Source organism: Emydura macquarii, unplaced genomic scaffold (genome assembly GCF_026122565.2).
Source record: "Emydura macquarii macquarii isolate MOO-44397 ecotype Brisbane River unplaced genomic scaffold, CSIRO-AGI_Emac_v2 contig_383, whole genome shotgun sequence".
Taxonomy (NCBI): Eukaryota; Metazoa; Chordata; order Testudines; family Chelidae; genus Emydura; species Emydura macquarii.
This window is the reverse complement of record NW_027130520.1, coordinates 14,599,055-14,619,342: the sequence shown is the minus strand read 5'-3', so window position 1 is coordinate 14,619,342 and position 20,288 is coordinate 14,599,055. Positions and strand designations below refer to the sequence as shown.

Sequence of the window (20,288 nt, the reverse complement as noted above, 5' to 3'; positions counted from 1 at the left end):
AATTTCAACAAATCCTAATATACTTTTACACACAAATACACAATTGATGTTGATAGTTTTGTGCTGAAATAGATTTTAATGGCCAGACAAGCATAGTCTAAGTTTGCATAAAAAGTGCACAGCCAGGGCTTTTATTAGCAAAGGCTTAGGGAGTTATTCTTAAGGTAGCCTTATCTTATTTTATAGTTTATTTGTTTATTTATTTATTTTCAGCTAGCACTTTTGATTGCTGATTCCACACACCAGTTACCAGTTTACTATTAAATATTTCTTGCCAGCTTATTTTTCTTTCCTGTTTTTCAGGAGTTTGTTTCTGGCCTTCCTGCTTTCTGAGAATGGGAATAATTATTTTCATTTGTTTCTAGTGTTAATGTGATGCTATTTATACATTGAAAACTTATAACCTTGTCCTGTCTGAGTCTTCTCTTTTAGACCATTTTGCCTCTCTTCATGTTCTCCAACCCATGGCATTACATTTTGTTGCCTATCTGTGTATTATATCTAGTTACTCTAGCATTTTTAATCAGCAAGGAACAGAACAGCACACAGTATTCCAGGTCTGTGTGTGCCAGGACCTCTTACAGCAACTATTAAAACCTCTCTTTTTTTACATGCATCTCCCCTACATATTTATATCGGAGAAGCACAGATTTGTGTGTATGTGTGTGTGTGTGTTCCTTTTTCATAGTAGTATTACTGCAATCTCATGTTTAGATTGCGACTGAGTATACAGCCACCCTTAGGTCTTTCTTAGAATCCATGCCATTCAGTGTAGCTACTCTCACTTGTATTTGTGCTGTATTTTTTTCCTCCCTCTCTGTATGACCGCATTTATTAGTATTGAATTTCATTTTCTGTGACCCGTTCTTCTTTTCTCCAGGTCATTTACCATTTTGATCTTGTCCTTCTGTGTGCATATTATCAGCAATTGGATTTTTGTTAAATTTACCTCTAACATCTTCCTTTAGACAGAGAATGAACACATTCTGTAAAATGAGTTCCAAAGAATCATGGGATTTTGGAGGGAAAAATCACTTTTGTGACTAGGAGAGTAGGAAAAAATGTATAAAAATAATTTACCCATAGAAAATATGATCTCTGAAATTTTGAAAAGAGCAATGATATCTTAAATCTTGCAAGCTTTTCCAAAATATTTAAAATGAAATATCAGGGAGGAATATATGCCAGTGTTATTTATTTAGGAATATATGAATGGCCATACCTGGTCAGACTAATGGTCCATGTAGCCCAGTATCCTGTCTTCTGACAGTGGCCAATGCCAGGTGCTTCAGAGGGATTCCCTGTCGCCCATTCCCAGCTTCTGGAAAACAGGCTAGTAACACTTCAGACCATGATTTTGCATCCCTGCCCTCCTGACTAATAGCTATTGATGGACCTATCCTCCAAAAACTTAACTAGTTCTTTTTTTAACCCTGTTATATCATTAGCATTCACAACATCCTCTGGCAAAGAGTTCCACAGGTTGACTGTGCATTGTGTGAAAAAATACTTCCTTTTGTTTGTTTTAAACCTTTTTCCTATTAATTTCATTTGGTGACCTTAGTTCTTGTGTTATTAGAATGAGTAAATAACACCTCCTTATTTACTTTCTCCATACCTTTCATGATTGTATAGACCTCTATCATATCCCTCTTTAATAATCTCTTTTCCCAGCTGAATGTCCCAGTCTTATTAATCTCTCCTCATATAGACACTGTTTCATACCCCAAATCATTTTAGTTGCCCTTTTCTGTACCTTTTCCAATTTCAAAATATGTTTTTGAGATGGAGCAACCAGATCTGCATGCAGTATTCAAGATGTAGGTCTACTATGGATTTATAAAGAGGCAATATGATATTTTCTGTCTTATTATCTATCCCTTTCCTAATGATTCCCACCATTTTTTTAGCTTTTTTGACTCCGCTGCACACTGAGTGGATGTTTTTAGAGAACTATCCACAATGACTCCAAGATCTCTTCTTGAGTGGTAACAATGCTAATTTAGGTAATTTTATATGTATAGTTGGGATTATGTTATCCAATGTGCATTACTTTACATTTCTCAACACTGAATTTAATCTGACAGTTTGTTGCCCAGTCATCCAGTCTATTACCCTTTAGTAATAAATCACTTTTTTCCAATCCCATAACTACCAGATTTCTAAAAGGGTTAGACAGGTTATATCCACAGATATCCACCTGTTTCCCCCATGGGCTCTCAACCTGATGCTAGCTAAGTTAATGGGACCACGCTTTGAACCTCTCACATCTTGCTCTGTACTCCACCTCTCCATGAAAATGGCGTTTCTGATTGTGATAAACTTTCAGGACTTGATTTTCAGCCTAGTTTCAGCTTGATTCACATTTATTTTTAGCACTCAATTATTTATGGTTGCCATATATAGTATTTGTGTCTGAAAATCAGATTACTAAACATCTAAATGCTATAAACTGCAATTACAGTTGCTGATGTGAAACTCTACCCTCAGTTATGTAGTTATGGAAACTGTGGTTGTGAAAAGGAGACTGGCTTTTAAAAATCTTTTTTTTTTTAAAGTTTTGAGAATAAATTTAGGATCATGGGAGTTTTTGTTTGTGCTGTATGACTAAATAAATCATTTTTTAAAAAGTCTTTGGAGCCCCTATTTTAACATTTATAAAACATATATATTTAAAGAACTTCAGTGGGCTATTTTATATTAACTGAATCTCCTAAATCCTGTAGTTCCAAAACATAAGAAACAGAGATAAATATCCGCAGTGGTTGCAATTAATAGTAAGAATAGGTACTCTGAATGGCTAACAGTGTCTCAGGGAAGTGAAGTACTGTAATTTGTAAAGAAATCTTGAGAAAAGTGTTTGCATAATTTAGTGCTAATTTATTTAAGTTTTTGCAACTGAATTTGATCGATGATCAACTAAGTTCTTACTGATTGTGACAACATTCCACAAACATATTTTTCACATGCAGAAGGTGATGTTTAACTGCAGAGTTCCTCAAATATATTAGAAATAAACAAAATTTCCTATTCTCCCAATTTTTTCTTCCAATTTTTTTCCTGCAACAAATGCCTTCATGTTGTTGTTGCAATGGAACTTGCATTTTCTATTCACATCTGAGTTCATCTATGCCCATCTTACAGTAGTGAAAGAGTGCAGGATCTTGTTTTGCATATACTTTAGGGAGGAAAGGGAATGCCATGAAAGCTTGATTTTTGCAAGTTATCTAAACTCTTTGTACCTCATTTTCCCATTATATAAGATGGAGACTCTAATGCCTACCTCAGAGGCACGATGGGAAGCTTGATTCATTAATATTAGTAACATGATTTCATATCCTTAGTTTTAAGATGCTATTAAAGAAAAGTTACATGTTTTACTGTTTTTCCAACATTTTGTTCAGCCCCTTCCCCACAAAAACAAACAAAACAAAAACAAAAAACCTACCCAAACAACCAAACAAAAATCCCTATTATCCTCCTGGCATGTGAAAATTGAGTGTGCCTGTGTCTTCAGCCCTAAAACAGTTAATAGTAATTAACCTTATTAATCTGATTCAGATTTCATGTAAATCAGAAATAACTCCATTGAAATCAGTGAAGAAGAAGAAGTAGTGCATTTAAACTCATGTAAAACACTGTGAGATCAAAATCAGGTCCTGTAACTCCACAGGATGACTCACTATATATTTATGGATGCAAAATTTAGAATTAAGAGTTTGGCTGGTGGTAGATTTGACCATCAAAAAGCTATTGATTCACTGCCATGGAAGAATGGGTTTGCCTTTGCCCCAGAGTGGGAATTCTAAAGAAACAAACTTTTGATTCCTGTGTGGTCCCAGTGCCAAAGATCTGGCTTGACGGTCTGAGGAGTAAGTAAGTGTTGGAAACTTTTACATATCAATGATAAGAGTATCTATATGTTACAAGTATAGAAATGAGGATCTCCTGGTTCTGTAATTAGTTACTGATAGGATAAAGCTTCCTGTTTAGTTTTATCTGGTATTGTTTTTTGGTACACATTACTTCTGTTCTTTTGTAATCATGTGCACATGATGTGGTTTTAAGTTTGTTGGAGTGGGGTATTTTACACCTAGGGTGTCAAAAAGGGATAAAAACTTAATTTTATTGCCTTAAAACATGTTACATTAATATCAGAAGCACAAGAGAAAGCCAAGCAATTTTTTCTTTCCTGAAAATGGATAACTAAACTGAATTGTGATGACTATACAGGTAAAGAATCTCTTTAAAAATAACTCATTATATTTTTTTATATTGCCCATTTATTTTTCTTAGTCATTTGCATTGACACCAGTGATCACATCAAAAACAAAAGCACTGGGATCGGGAGCAAAGTTGAAATGTATTGAGGCCTTTTACCCATTCAGTAGTTATGAATCCCAGTAGTTTATACACATTAGCTACTGATTCATGCTGATGTTTCATGGCCGATTATTGTGTAAAATGTACAGTCATGTCATGCAGTTTGGCATCTGTCACAACATGTCATAGAATTCTGTGTGCCATATAACAGTGATCCAGGGCAACCAGTATTCACTGATGTCAGTAACACCAATGGTAAATGGAAGAAATGGATCACACTGTTTTTAGCATAGCACATTCTATAGTCCCCAGCGGGCACTATTTCTGAGAGAATATGGAAAGGCTGAATGTTGATACAACAATCACTGGCTTCCAGAGAAATACAGAATACCAGATCATGTCATTGTTAGTTAGACGCAATTAACACTGGGCGTGAAGGAGGTGGGTAACATGGAGGGATACCAAGTAAAACTGTTGTTGGTTTCATGCTGAAAATCAATCAGCAATTTTCTTTCTTAATGACTTTTTAGTATATCTGTGTATTGGTAAGTGTTTGTTGGGAAGGACAAAGAGAAAGCTCATTAGACTCAAAATATTAGCTTTATTATTATTAGGGAGCTGGCACTTGTCAGCTAAGAAGTTAGTAGGGTAAGTCAGCATCTCAGAACTCTTTATAGCTTTCAAATATCTTTTTGTTTTGTTGTGATTGATCCCAGGAAGTGCGTGAATAAAATTGCCTTTGAGTTTCCATTCTAAAGGATCTTTTCCAGTTGCTTATAACTTTGTTTAAACTTTTTTCCACTGAAAATTGCCAGTTCTAGTTTGTTTCTATATATGGAATGTTTTTTTGTGTGTGGAAAGTTTGCATAAAAATGGCTAAGTAGTTTTGACTATACAAAGAACATGAAGGAGAAAATCCCACACTTTTACTATTATAAACAGATTTATGTGTCCTTTATTGAACAGCTTTGGTAGATATCAAAATGGGAGGGAGTAGATACTAAAAATTTTGTGCAGACTTAGTCTCTAAGCCTAATGTGTCTGTAAGAGGCCTGGAGAAAATCCATTTAATTCAACTGGGTTATTAGGAATTAAAAACATTAATTATGTATGCCTGGAAAATTTTTAATAATAAATTACGTATATAATAATCTTCTTAGACTGATGGTCCCTACATGTATTCCACATGCTATGCATGCACACCATGCACCTGAGGCTGGAGAGTTTTAGTAAGTAGTGTCTGTTGATCTGCATGTGTGCAATAGTTTTCCTGGTTCTCTGAACTGAGAGTATAAAAGACACCTTTCCATTCCTTCCTACTGGCGTACGTTCTGAGTCGGAATCTTCTGTGTCCACATCTTTTTCATCAACTGTGTCATTCTGTATATTGTAAATAGTTTTTAGTATCTTACTCATTTAGACTTAGTACGTTGTAATTAGTCACTCATTTTTTTTCCCTTGCCCTTGGAAAATTCCTGCCAAGAGGCTGATATGCCCAGAATAATGGGGTTCAAGAATTGTTTCCTGCCCCACTCGTTTTCAGTGAGTGATGAATACCAACATTGCCTGTTTTGCTTAGATGAGGCTCACATCTCAGCCAGGTGACGTTGATGTTGATACTGGACACTTAGTGATCAGTAGTGAATGATCAGTGTGGAAACCACTGTACGCCCATTTTGCAGATCAATAAGGTTTAATGTGCAAGATTTTCTATAAATATTGTGATATAGCAAGGGCAGAAGGCAGAAGGAGAGTGCTCGAAAGGAGGTCTGTAAGCCCCAGAATGCTCAGAGCTCTGTTCCCTGCAGACTAACTAAGAGTCATTAGGGGGCAATTCGGAGCAGCTGAGGCCAATTAAGGACCAGCCAGGTACTTCATAAAAACCCTCTGCTCCAAACAGACAGTGCACGAGCTAGAGGAGTAGGAGTGTTGAGTTGTGTGGAGGAGCAGACAGGAGTCTGGAGGAAGGTACTGGGCTCAAGAAGCCAGGAGGACAGAAGGAGGGGGAAATTAGTCCAGGGGAAAAAGACTGCAGCTGTGAACACAGTGCCAGCAGCACATAGCTGCTACTCATAGAGCCCCTGGGCTGGGACCCGGAGCAGTGGGTAGGCCCAGGTCCCTACCCCCTCCTCAGGGGATACGGGGTGACTGGAGACGCCCTGACCCATACAAGAGGCAAGAGTGTGAGACCCACTAGGGTGAAGCCGGCCGTTTGCCACAATATACTAGTTAGATACAAAGCCTACAATTAACTACAATATATCATACTCACTAAATCTGGAGAGCTAAGCAGTTGCTCAGAAGGCTGTATACAGGAATGGCTTTCTTCAGGAGCCCCTCCAGGGAGTCGGTGGATCCTCTGGTCCGACTGGCAGCACCTCTCATGGAATTGATGGAGTGTGCCCCTTTGTCTAAATGGTGACTTTTTATACCTTCCTTTATACAGCTTTCATCTAATTACCTCTTTACTAATTATTACATATTCTATTACCTACATCAGGTTCTCACCCTTAACTACATTCCATTCTCACCATGATAATTGGGATCGTCAAAACAAAATCTGGTGATAGGAAGAGCGGAGAGAAAATATGCCCCTTGGCAGTGAAAAAGTGTACCCCCAGACATTCAAGGATAACTTGTTATTCCCCTCACTGTTATCTATGTGCAACTGCAATCATACATGTTATGTATTTCGTCTTATTATGTGCCATGGTATGCAGAAACTGAGACATCTGCAAGCTTACTCAGTATTGTTATTTGTCTCTGCCAGCCGGAAGATGTCAGGCTGTGGAGGCCAAAATGGTCAGACAAGCTATTTACGTTATGCTAGGCCTCAAAATCGGGTCAAGCAACTCAAATTGCACTGGGCCTCCAACTGTTGGAAGCTAAGACTTACAAAAAATCTGATGGAGGAGATCATAAGACCCCCATCAGATTTGGACTGGGGAGATCCCTTGTAAATCATCCTAGTAGGCAGTGTCCTTCAGAGGACAAGCTGAGGAGTTCAGACTAAGACTTTCAGGTCTAAGAAAAAGACTTCTCATGAGAGTAAGGGGCACTATCAAAAGCATAGAGACAAACCTCCTTCATCCAAGCTTATTCTGAAAAGAAAAGATCTGTCCTTGATCCCTTTAAAGTTGAGAGAGCCCTCGCACATTGGTACTAAAGATTTAGGCCTCAGTAAAAATCCTCAACAAGAGAAAGAGACGCAAGGTTCCAATATCTAAAACGCAGAACCAACTTCCACTGACAGTCCCTTTGACATCCAGCTTGGACTCAGTGCCAAAACCATCCTGACCCCAGAGAAATCTGATATCCACTGTAACCAGGGAAGCACTATCTCTGACAGTTTCTTCAATGGGCTCACTCCACATCCCAGGCTGGTCACTCCACATCCCTATGTGTCCCCAGAAGACATTTTTGCTCTCCACATCCATTCTCACCCCTCCTTTCAGGTCCAACTTTATTCAGCAACGTAGTTACTACAGAGGAAGAGGCTAGTCCAAAGATGCAATGTCACTTTTCTCTCCCACCTGTGAGCCTGAGTACCCAAACATTGGTACCCGTGGTTCTGCCAGTACAAGATTTATCATTTTCTTCCAATGAATCAGAAACTCCACATAAGTCTCTACATTTCCAGACGTAGATGGCACAGAATAGAAGTTTGAGGTGATTGGGATTCCATCCTTAGTTCATATGTGACTTGCCTCAAGACAGGTGGTACCTAGTGTCACGGGGTTCTTCACAGACAGTTGATCCCTCATACTGACACTACTGGTGCCCTAAGAATCCCTATCTTACACATCTGGGATTGGTACATGAGCCTTATTTACAATTTCCTGGTCAACTCCAACTGGTCCTGTCAGACTATTCAGAGGATGACAGTAAACGGGATCCAATGGTTTCAACAGTTCTGGGAGCAATTTTGTCCTTTTCCTTGGTTGAGACGGTAAGTCCATATTCACTGTGTCTACCTGACAATTTCAGACAATATCAGGAATTCCTGCACAGGGTGCCACCCTAGGTTCAGATGTATCTTGAAGAAGTTCAGGAGCTCTAACACAGATTGCTGGACATTTTGCAACCCTTGGGACCCAGTCAAGTGGCCCTTCTGATCAAAGAGGCCATCGTGGATCCAGCATAAAAAATGTGATGCACTCCCACTTCTTGTGCTCCCAACACAAAGCGGGTTATTCCATCCAAGAGTTCTATCCAAGGATTTCTAGTCGCAAACCCTTGTATTGGTGATACAAGCAGCCACCAAAAAATCCAGGCTACCACACCTAAAACTACTCTGTCAGATAAGGGTGCCAAGCAACTTGATTTCCTGGGATAAATTATTGCCTTTTCCACCTCTCTCCATTCAGGATTTCAAATGTCCAGGCTCTTCTAGCTAAATATGATCTCACCAATGATATAAAGATTTTTAGATTTAAAAGACAAGATTCCTCAGGATGAGAGAGCCCAGTCCTTAATTGTTGAGGAAAAATTGCAGTAGATGCTGCAGACATTGCATCCATAGAGAAGGCTATAGCCATTGTTATGAGGAGAGATTCCTGTTACAATCCTCAGGTTTCCCTAGGGAGGTTCAGAGTACCATTCATGATCTGCCCTTCAATAGGGTTAACCTGTTTCATGAAAAGATAGATGAGTATCCCCACTCCCTCAAGGAGCTGAGGACTGTTATTCTCTTTCTGGGCATCTATACCACTACCCCTAAGAGAAAGCATCATGGGCAGAGATGCAGAGTAAAGACCACCTCCTCAACCTTTTTACTACGCATGTCCCCAGGAACCACCACATAAATGACAGAGGGTGTACATGCCTAAACATGCAGCTTCTGTGACATTCACTGTCACACCTCACTCTAACCCTCAACCAAAGAATTTCTTTTGACAGGACAGTCGATATTTGAATCCCTTTACTGATGCTATATCATCACTTCCCTTCCTCAGTTTATTGGAAACTGCCTTACCCAATATGCCTGCAACTGGAGGGCCCTAACAACTGATATATGGTTACTGGAAATTATTCATTTGCAGCTATCTGATCTAGTTTTTATCAACTCCTTCCCACAAATCCCCTTTCCAGTTCCTTTTCAGGGACCAATCTCATGAGGAAATTCTCCATCAAGAAGTGGATTCTCTTGTCCACTGGGGAGCTAATCTATATATGTTTGAAAATTAAAAAGCATTTTTTTCCTAAATTTTCACTAACAACTAACTTACGTGATGGTTGAGCATCGATAGTCAATATGGCCAACAGCCCTTGAGGACAGAACATTTGAACAGGTCTTAAAACCTGTTTGTTCAAATCCAACAAGAGTGGTGGGAGATACTGGTTTCAGTTTAGAAGAGGTGATAATCTGATCAAATTGCCATTTACCATCTGCCATTCCAAAGATAAGAGAACTGATCAAAAATCAGAATTTCCATCCCTCAGGAAATTTTGACTAACAGTCAAAATATTGATTGTTTTTTTTTTTTTTTTTTTTTAGAATAATGACAAGTTGTGAGAAGTTTTTATTTGGAAATATTTCAACTAAATGTTTTAACATTCCTGGAAAAAAAGCATTTTAGTTTTGAACTGTCACAGTGAATGTGCTGAGCTGCACTTTGTGTACTCTTGTGATAATTGTCCCCCCAAATGTAACTTAATTGTGAGCTCAACTGTGAAAAGTAAATGAAAGTTCATAAAATGTCACAGTATCCTAAAGGCGTGAAATGGAGCCAGAAAGACTGAATTAATCCAAATGAAAAATTCCAGGATAATGTTAAGGTAAACAAGAGAACAAAGAAAAAAAAGTGTGGGACCTGTAATCAATAATCAAAATTGGGGTGTCCAAAATTAGGCCTAATTAGTGGATAAAATAATGAGAGTTTGGCTCTTTTAGGGTCCTCAGACAGAAACTTTGGGGAGAAATGTGGTGACCACAACACTGGTGGCTGACTGAAAGAAAGGAAGAGAGTGAGCTTCATTACCAGGGCTGCCACCCCCACTATGTCTCATGGGATTCTGGCGCTTCTTCGTCCTAATCCTGATGAGACTAAGGCAGAGAAAGGGAGCCAGATGGCACCGCTTCCTCCACCAGCTCCACCTAAATTCCAAACACCACCTGGGATGTGAGACTTTGTCTCTCCCTCCTTCCTGGCAATGTGTCCTCTGCCTTAATGCTTATTTCATCTCTTTCCCATCTCTCTTCTTTTTTCCTTCTGTCTAATAAGAGTCTGACTCAGCTGCCCAAAACTGTCTTCTTTGAAATGCAGCTGAAAGCAACGCCCTAAACAGCCTGAGCGAAATTCCCAGATTTCTGTAACACAAATGAAAGTGTAACTCCGTTACGGTATGGCTCAGCATGGGACCACAAGTGTTTTGTTGGTTAGTAGGTTTTTTGTTTTGTTTTACTTTCTGCCCTTAGGAGATAGAGGAACATTTTAAATATTATTCCAGAACAACAGACAGGCATACCTTCCCTGAGGTCATTTTAGATAGATTGTAATGAGAGAAATGTACTGTGATCACTAACATGGTTATCATCAAACTGGGCTTTATAAGCATTCAAAATTTGGAATGCTTTATTTCTATCATTTGATCCTGCAGAAAGCTAAAAAAAAATCACATACCAATCATTAACAAGTTTTAGAAGACTTTCTTCCTACCACATTTACCCTTTTCTTTAAGCCTTTATACAGCAATATTCATCTCAAAGTTATCTTCCAGCAACTGATGTATAGATAATTTGTTAATAAGGGGAATTAGAAGGTGAAAATGTGATTATGTTATCCTTTTTAATCTGTTGAGTTTTCCTTTGCATGAAGAATTTTGTTTCTTACATGAGTATAAATATCACTATACTTGCTCTTTTTCAATAGTAAAAAAACCCAGTAACCAAAAATCTAAAAATAAAAAGTCCCAGCCCTCAAAAATAGGATATCTGCAATACTTACAAATAACAAACAAAATTATTTTTATTAATTTATATATTTCAACTTTTATTAGAACAAGAAGTCCACATTTTCTTTAATGTATTGCTAAGTAGAACTTTTTGTTGCATAGAACATACAGAGTAATATAGAAGAAACCTTTCTATTAAAATTGTTTTTGCCACTATGTACTGTCATCAGATATGCACCTGGGGAAGCAATACATTTGAAAACAGAAAGTTATGATATGAAAATTAAGTCAAAGGCATGGAAGACTAAAGCATATAAGTTGATTTAAATTACATAGCAATTCAACAAGTTGTTTTCAATTTAGGCCACAGCTGCATCAGGTGGTGAAAAGGGCAATAACAAAGGAACCCATTCATTAGACTTCTACTGAATTAAAAATGTTGTAGTTTTTAAGGTGCCCATGGAACACAAGGATAATATTAATATATTATCTTCAGATGTATTTGTAATCATAACACATTTACATGAATAAATTAAATTTGGTCATATAGTTTTAATTTAATTTGACATCACTCAAGTAGCTGTCCAATCATTGTATCTCTGTCTTTGACAGAAGAAATGAGGTGATATTGGAAAATGGAACTATTATTCTGGATATAAAGATAAATAACACAGTAAACAATACCTTGACACAGGAATAATATGAACATAGTACATACAGGACACAAAAGTGACATGGAAAAACAAAAACAGGAATACCTACCTTCTCTCTCTCTCTCTCTCTCTAGTGTTTCATTGTACCCATCACGGTAGCCTGCGAGTATCTTACAAAAGTATAATGTTATCAAGAAATGTATCTCCCTTCAGTTTAATCTTTTAAAGTAGGCACTTACACTGGGCTGGGTTTAACCAGTGAGCCATTAGTGAAAAAATCATTATCCTTTTAGGATTCTCCTGAGTCATCTGGTCTTCCTTCTTAGCAGTGTTTATGAAGCGTTGCTATTTATTATTATTATTATTTTATTATATTTGCAGTTGCTTAATCAAATGTATCTGCATGACATAAGGCCATATTGCACCATTCAGTGAGGAATACTGCTTGAAAACGGATGCTACAAATATGGTGCTTAGATTCTATCATTAGAATAAAATAATATTAGATCTCCTACTGAAAGTGCTAGAAATTAGGTAAAAACCAGGTAATACTGAGAACTAAAAAGTATCAGTTTCAAGAGAAAAAAAACCCTCAAGTTAAAAAGTATCAGTTCTTAGGAAGAACTCTACTCTGTTTTGTGCCTGTGTATCTTATTCTGCACAGCTCTTTATCGATGAAGGTTAAGTACATATATTGGGTCAAACATAAAGCATGATAGAAAATCCACAGGCAAAGAGGAGGTGCAACATAGAGGCATTCCATCTTGGGTCTGGCTCCCCAGAAACTGTAGATATTTTATGATAGGAACTGCAGAGGGGCAGAGGATCAGGGTCATGCCCCTGACTTGCCAACGGCGACTATATGTTCCTGTTACTCTGCACAGAGCAGATTATCCATATTTCTTTTAAGCATAGTCTGTTCTTTACTGTGAGTGCAAAAGTGGTCATTGCTCCTCAGTATATGGTCGTACAATAATAGGTCTTATATGTGCATACATTTTAGTGGTGCATTTCCATGAGGAGATAGAATTTAGCTCTTTGTATGGCATTCAGATAAAGGGGGGGAAGCAGGAGTGATTACAACAGGTATTTGACAGGCAAAAATGGTTGAGAATTTAAATTTCATTCCATTTCTATTACTCCAGTTTTGAAGATCATCCAGACCTTCTTGTATGATATTCCATTCCTCCTCCGTATTGGCACTACTTCCCAACTTTGTGTCGTCTGCAAATTTTATTAGAACATTCCAACGTTTTGTGCCAAGGTCATTAATTAAAATGTCAAATAATATTGGTCCCAAGACTGATCCCTAAGGAATTCCACTAGTAACCTTCCTCCAGCCTGACAGTTCAGGATGATTTGTTGTAGTCTCCCCTTTAACCAGTTCCATACCCATCTTTCAATTCTCATATTAGTCTCCATCTTCTCCAAATTAATAATTTCCCATGTGGATCTGTATCAAATGCCTTTCTGAAATGAAGGTAGATTAGATCTAGTGCATTTCCTTTGTCTTATCTGTTTATCTTTTCAAAAAAGGAGATCAGGTTGGTCTGGCATGGTCAACCCTTTTTACTAACGGACTGATATGCATTAAAGTGCAAATCCTGACCTCACTGAAATCGATTGTACTTTTGCCATTTGTTTCTACGAGACAAGGATTTCACCCCCATTTTTATAGTTCTGGAACAGTCTTCCAAAGAGAGCAATAGGAACAAAAATCCGTACAGGTTTCAAGACTGAGCTTGATAAGTTTATGGAGAAGAAGGTATGAAGAGATTGCCTACAATAGTATGTGTCCCATCTGCTATTTGCAAATATCCCCAATGGCTAGAGATGGGATGCTAGATGGGGAGGGCTCTGAGTAACTATAGTGAATTCATTTCCAGATGTCTGGCTGGTGGGTCTTGCCAACATGCTCAGGGTCTAACTGATCACCATATTTGGAGTTGGGAAGGAACTTTCCCTCAGGTCAGATTGGCAGAGATCCTGGGGGAGGGGGAGAATTCGCCTTCCTGTGAAACATAAGTCCTGGGAAACTTGCAGGTTTGAACTGGAGTAAATGGTGGATTCTCTGTAACTTGAAGTCTTTAAATCATGATTGGAGGACTTCACTAATTCAGCCAGAGATTATGGGTCTATTAAAGGAGTGGGTGGGTGAGGTTTTGTGTCTTGCAATGTGCAGGAAGACAGATCAGATAATCACAATCACAATCCCTTCTGGCTTTAAAGACTGTGAATCTATGCATAAACTGCAGTAACAAGGCTAGCACTATTCTAAAGAATTGGTATAGTTAATTTGTTACAGTCTCTTATTCTTTTGTATCATGGGGTGAGAAGGAAAAAACAAAAAAAAGCACACTGCCTCACAATCACTGTGTTCTCGATAGTATCATTGTTTCCTCCTACCTTCTCCAATTCCTTATGTTCTTCATTCCATCCAAGTCATAGCTCATCACTATTTAGACCTTAATCCTTCACAGTTTTATGCAAAGGTGTAGCTTTATATATGTGAATAGCCCCACTACATTTTTACGTCTCGCAAGAAATTGGCTTAAAACTGTAAATTGTTTAGGTAGGGACCTGCCCTTTATTTTATGTTTGTACAGCACCTAGCATAATGGGGCCACATTTTTATTAGGACTTCTGGTTGCTGTTGTAATACTACTACTACTAATATTAATAGCTGAATATAGATATTTTTGTTTAATTTGCCTATAATCATCTTCTGGAGAAGAGAAGACTGAAGGGTGACATGATAACAGTTTTCAAGTACATAAAAAGTTGTTAAAAGGAGGAGGGAGAAAAATTGTTTTCTTTAACCTCTGAGAAGAGGACAAGAAGCAATGGGGTTAAATTACATTAAGGACAGTTTAGGTTGGACATTAGGAAAAAACATCCTAACTGTCAGGGTGGTTAAGCACTGGAATAAATTCCCTAGCAAGGTCATGGAATCTATGTCATTGGAGATTTTTAAGAGCAAGTTAGACAAACACCTGTCAGGAACAGTCTGGTGAATACTTAGTCCTGCCTTGAGTCCTAGGCGACTGGACTAGATGCTCTCTTGAGGTCCTTTCCAGTCCTATGGTCTCTGTCATCTGCTACTAAGTCTCCAATTCAAAAGTACTCTTTTTCTGTTTAAGAGAATCAGTTTTCAGTCACATGTCTGTTAATCAAAGACATTATTTATGGCACCCAGGATGTCTCTATCTGTGAATTTATAGCTTAAATATATTGATATTAGCCAAAATAACCTTTCTCCTTCCTTTTCTTGTTTAAGATATTACAACTATAATTAAGTGTATTATTTTTTTAAACCAGAACTATATTTTACATGCTACACAAAAGTTAAAACTAATGGGTCCAGTTCTGATGTTTTTAATAAGACTGGCTCCCATTAAACTCAATGAACTAACATCTGATCAAGCAATGAACTTGAGTACATATGTAACTTCAAGTATACAAGTAGTCCTGTTCTACTATAGCCTATGTAAATGTTTCAGGATCGTGTTCTATAATAACTGAAGCTAGAACCAATAGTCTAAAAAGGAGCAGACTCTTTTCTAAAGAAGGGAGGTGAGGGGAAGGAATAATCTCAGACAAGGTCAGGTCCCAGATTACTGCATTGGGGAGCACAGCGTGGGGAGGAGGTGAGCAGCCCTCAGTCGTGAAAGAACAGATTCAGGACTACTTAGAAAAGCTGTACATGCACAAGTCCATGGGGCTGGATGCAATGCATTCAAGGGTGATGAGGGAAATGGCTGCTGTGATTGCAGAGCCATTAGCCATTATCTTTGAAAACTCGTGGTGATTGCGGGAGGTCCTGGAAGATTTGGACAAAAGCAAATATAGTGCCCATCTCTTAAAAAGGGAAGAAGGAGGAACTTGGAAAATACAGACCAGTCAGCCTCACCTCCGTCCCCAGTAAAATCATGGAGCAGATCTTCAAGCAATCCATTTTGAAGCACTTAGAGGAAAGGAAGGTGATTGGGAACAGTTAGCATGTATTCACCAAGAGCAAGTCATGCGTGATCAACCTGATTGCCTTCTATGATGAGATGAATGCTTCTGTGGATGTGGAAGTGAACATGATATACCTTGATTTTAGTGAAGCTTCTGATACAGTCTTCGACAGTATTCTTGCCACCAAGTTAAAGAAGTCTGGGTTGGATGAATGGACTGTAAGGTGGATAGAAAGCTGATTTAGATTATTGGGCTCATCAGGTAGTGCCGCAGGGGTTGGTCCTGGGACTGCTTTTGTTCAATATCTTCATTAATGATCTGGAAAATGGGGTGGATTGTACTCTCAGCTAGATTATAGATGACTCTAAGCTGCGGAGAGTGGTAGATACACTGGAGGGTAGGGCTAGAATACAGAGTGACCTAAACAAATTGGTGTATTGGGCCAAAAGAAATCTGATGAGGTTCAGCAAGGACAACTGCAGAGTCCTGCACTTAGGACAGAAGAATCCCATGCACTGCTATAGACTTGGGACCGACTGGCTAAGCAGCAGTTCTTCAGAAAAGGACCTGGGGGATACAGTGGGTAAGAAGCTGGATATGAGTCAATAGTGTGCCCTTTTTGCCAAGAAGGCTAATGGCATATTGGACTGCATTAGTAGGAACATTGCCAGCAGATTGAGGGAAGTGATTATTCCTCTCTATTCAGCCCTTGTGGGGCCACATTTGGGGTATTGTGTCCAGTTTTGGGCACCCCACTACACGAAGGATGTGGACAAATTGGAAAGAGTCCAGCGGAGGGCAACAAAAATGATTAGAGGGCTAGACCACATGATTTATGAAGAAAGTGTGAGGGAACTGGGCTTTTTTAGTCTGTAGAAGAGAAGAGTGAGGGGGGGATTTGATAGCAGCCTTCAACTACCTGAAGGAGGATTCAAGGGAGGATGGAGCTAGTGGTGGCAGATGTCAGAACAAGGAGCAATGATCTCAAGTTCAATGGGGGAGGTCTTGGTTGGATATTAGGAAAAGCTTTTTCACTAGCAGGGTGGTGAAGCATTGGAATGGGTGGCCTAGGGAAGTGGTGGAATCTCCATCCTCAGAGGTTTTTAAGGCCCGCCTTGCCAAAGCACCCTGGCTGGGATGATTTAGTTGGGGTTGGACTAGATGGCTTCCTGAGGTCCCTTCCATCTCTAATTTTCTATGCTTCTATGAAATAGGTAAATATTATTTAACCTGAATAGGACAGCTGTAAAGGGATCCCAGGAAACATACTGATATACTGCTGGCATGCTGTCACTATCCCAGTTAGGGGCAATTTATTAAAAAAATTCACACTGGAAATCATCAAAGTATGAATTATTACAGAGTTCACTGTTAAAGGAAGTATTCTCATTTTGGGACACCATCCTTAAAATTGTATGGGACCTAAGCTAATAATAATTTAAAATAAACTAGTGAGAGCTAAAGTAATAATTTTCCAGGAATGGAAGTGGGTATAGTACATTCATTAGCATTTATTTTGAATTATGAATTTTTGTTCTGCATCTCATATTTAATACTATGATAAAATAACTAAACCCTTTGAGAAGAAAGAGTGGGGGAATAAGGGTTTATTGTTCTTAAATGTCAAAATGCAAAAGAGATTACTATACTTAGACAGCCTACAACAAAAATAATTAACTTTAGTATTTTCCATATTTGGTAAATTCTACATGAATAAGGCAAGTAAACAGAATTTTGCAGAGTCATTATAAGTCTCTTTAAAAGAAAAGATGCACAGATTTGTTCAGTAAGTGTATGCTGCCATTAAACTAGTCTAAAGTGGGTTTTATTTTCTACATGTCTGAGAAGCAGATCCTAGGTAAACCACTTGAAATATATATGTAGGAAGTTTCTTCATAGTGGATTTTTATTGCTTTATATAACTGCTTCTGAAACTCTGTTTGCATAGCATTGGAAGAAGAATTTACCTCTGACTTTAGAAACATGAATTATATTAAATGAAAACTTTTATTGTCAGTTTAAGAAATCTAGATAGTTACTGTAAATATAATTTGATTATCTTGTTATTAATGTACTTAAACATTATTAGCAAGATATATTTGGAGAGAAAGGGCCAGCCTCTCAACTGATGTCAATCAGTGTATTCCATTGCAGTTAATATCAAGTGAAGAAGTCTCAACTTTACTGCTCAATAAATAAATAGAATTGTTCTATACAGTACTTTGATTTTGCATTGTGGGATTATTGGAATAAATGCTCACCAAAGGAATAAATGCTCCAGGAAGGACTGCATAATCTGCCCCTTTATGAGATTGTCAAATATCTGAGAATGAGTAATAGCATTCAGTGGAATGAATAACAGTACACTGCATATACAGAAGATTCTTATCTTAAGAATGTTGATAAGTGATATAGAAACATAATGATTTATCCAGCAAACAGCAGAGTGCCCTCAATACAACTGACATATAAGGGAGTTGAAAGCACTCACCCTCACAGGTGTTGGGTCCATAATACACAAATTAAATCTAGTGTGAACATTAAAATAATTTACTGCAGAGCATTATAACAGCATGTAGCAAATTAAATCAGTGTTAGACACATTTAAGTTGATCGCCCGTTGAATGTTACATAATTCAGTGCTATGCATCTTTATTTTCTAGCACCATGTGGGAGCCGGTCTACAGGATCTGAAGGCACAGTATTATCACCAAATTACCCAAAAAACTACAGTGTTGGACACAACTGCATTTACACTATTGCTGTTTCCAAAGAGTTTGGTGAGTAGAATGAGTCTCATTTTAACTGTTTCTTTCATACTTGTCATTGCATCTGCATTACGTTACTCTTGGGATGGATTTTGTAATTATTTATATGTTGAAAATGTATACGCTGGACTTAAAATAAACTATTGCAAACTGATAGATCTGGTTATACCTTTGACATAAGTAAGTTTCTGTGTCATGTGTTTTGATCTGTAGTTCATAGCTTCATATATATATGGGTCACAATATTTGTAAAAATAACATATTTTTGAAAATAGTAGTGTTTTTTTAATCCACTATAAATGCTGACATATTATATAGAGACGTTATTCTCAAAATAATGGACCAAATTTAGCATTGGTGCAAGTTAGTAGGACTGTTTGACTGTGATTCTCTGATGAACCTCTAGGATGTGCAGCACAGAACTGACAGCACAACGGGGTAGGGGAAGGGCTATGGTATCTTTAAGCCACTATTGCACCCTCCCCATCCTGGGCAGTTTTGCAGCCTCAGGAGTAACATAGGCACTTCTGAGGTCGTGTCTGATTTACAGCAGCCTAACTCTATCTGCTTATCAAGTGCAGCATGACCCAGACTCTCTGCACTACTGTGTCCAGCAGCCCCAGCCTCAACAAGCCCCCTAGGCAAGGGTTTGTGTGGAGGACCACAGTGGGCAGCCTTACACCTATCTTCTACAATTTCTACACCAGAGGAATCCTCTCAGAGCTGGATCCAGGGCTTTTAGAGCCCCTTTATGCCACTCAGTCCTTTGTATCTGATATAAAATGTCTGGGGAGAGAATGAAGATTTCAGCCTTTATCTTTATTGGTGTTGGTCTCATGAAAGTGTCTTATAACCAAAGGGTTAATGTACAGGATGGAAACCTTCTGGTATACCACACTATTGAAAAGAAAGATCAGCAGAAAGATTGGTTGGTAGGTAGATAGATAGATGAAGTGTGATACACAAATTCGATAACTAAGGCTTGGTCTACATGACATACTTCGGTTAAGTATGTTGCTCAGGGGTGTGAAAAATCCCCCCATGTAGACAGTGCTATGTTGACACAAGAGCTGCTCCTGCTGACGTAGCTACTGTCTTTCACAATGGTGGAGTTATTAAGCCAATAGGCAAGATCTCCCTCCTGTTGGCTTAGAGCATATTTCTCCTGACTACCATAAGTGTAAGGATATGATTTCACTGTGTGAAGGATAGAATGAGAATGTGGGCAAAACAAAAGGGAAGATGAATGACAGAATACTGTATCAAGGTTCTAACAAACACAATATTGTGTCCAGTCATTGAATTGGGAACTAGATAGCTCTGACTATTATTTATTTCTGAGTCATTAGGTCAAATCTGGCAAGGCTACTAGTGACCAAAATTACCATGAAATTCTGGTTTGATGTCTAATTAGTAATTAATAGATGTTCCAAATCAAATTCTTTGCAAACAGTTTCTGGCAATCTCAACAGACACCCAAATTTGAAGAGCTACAGAGAAGACTCTGCCTTTCTCCCATTAGTGATGGGTCCTGCTACATCAGGTTTGCGGCAAAACGGCAAAAAACTAGTGTTATTGTTCATTCTTTCCAGATAAATAGAGAGCTTCAGTTTCCATTTATGTCTATCTAGAACTTTTCACAAGTACTGAGGAAGAGGGAGGATGCTTGAAAGAATTATCATGTATGTTG

The 20,288-nt window shown here is 38.2% G+C and overlaps 1 protein-coding gene across 3 annotated transcripts in view; it reads left to right on the top strand.

The window, feature by feature from the left end:
• CSMD3 (CUB and Sushi multiple domains 3) overlaps nucleotides 1-20,288 on the top strand; it is a 1,042,296-nt gene that overhangs the window by 787,850 nt on the left and 234,158 nt on the right. For all 3 annotated transcript variants that reach the window (XM_067537409.1, XM_067537408.1, XM_067537407.1), the window contains one exon: nucleotides 18,494-18,610. In XM_067537409.1, the coding sequence (XP_067393510.1) occupies nucleotides 18,494-18,610 (117 nt within the window). The remainder of the gene's footprint in view (nucleotides 1-18,493; nucleotides 18,611-20,288) is intronic.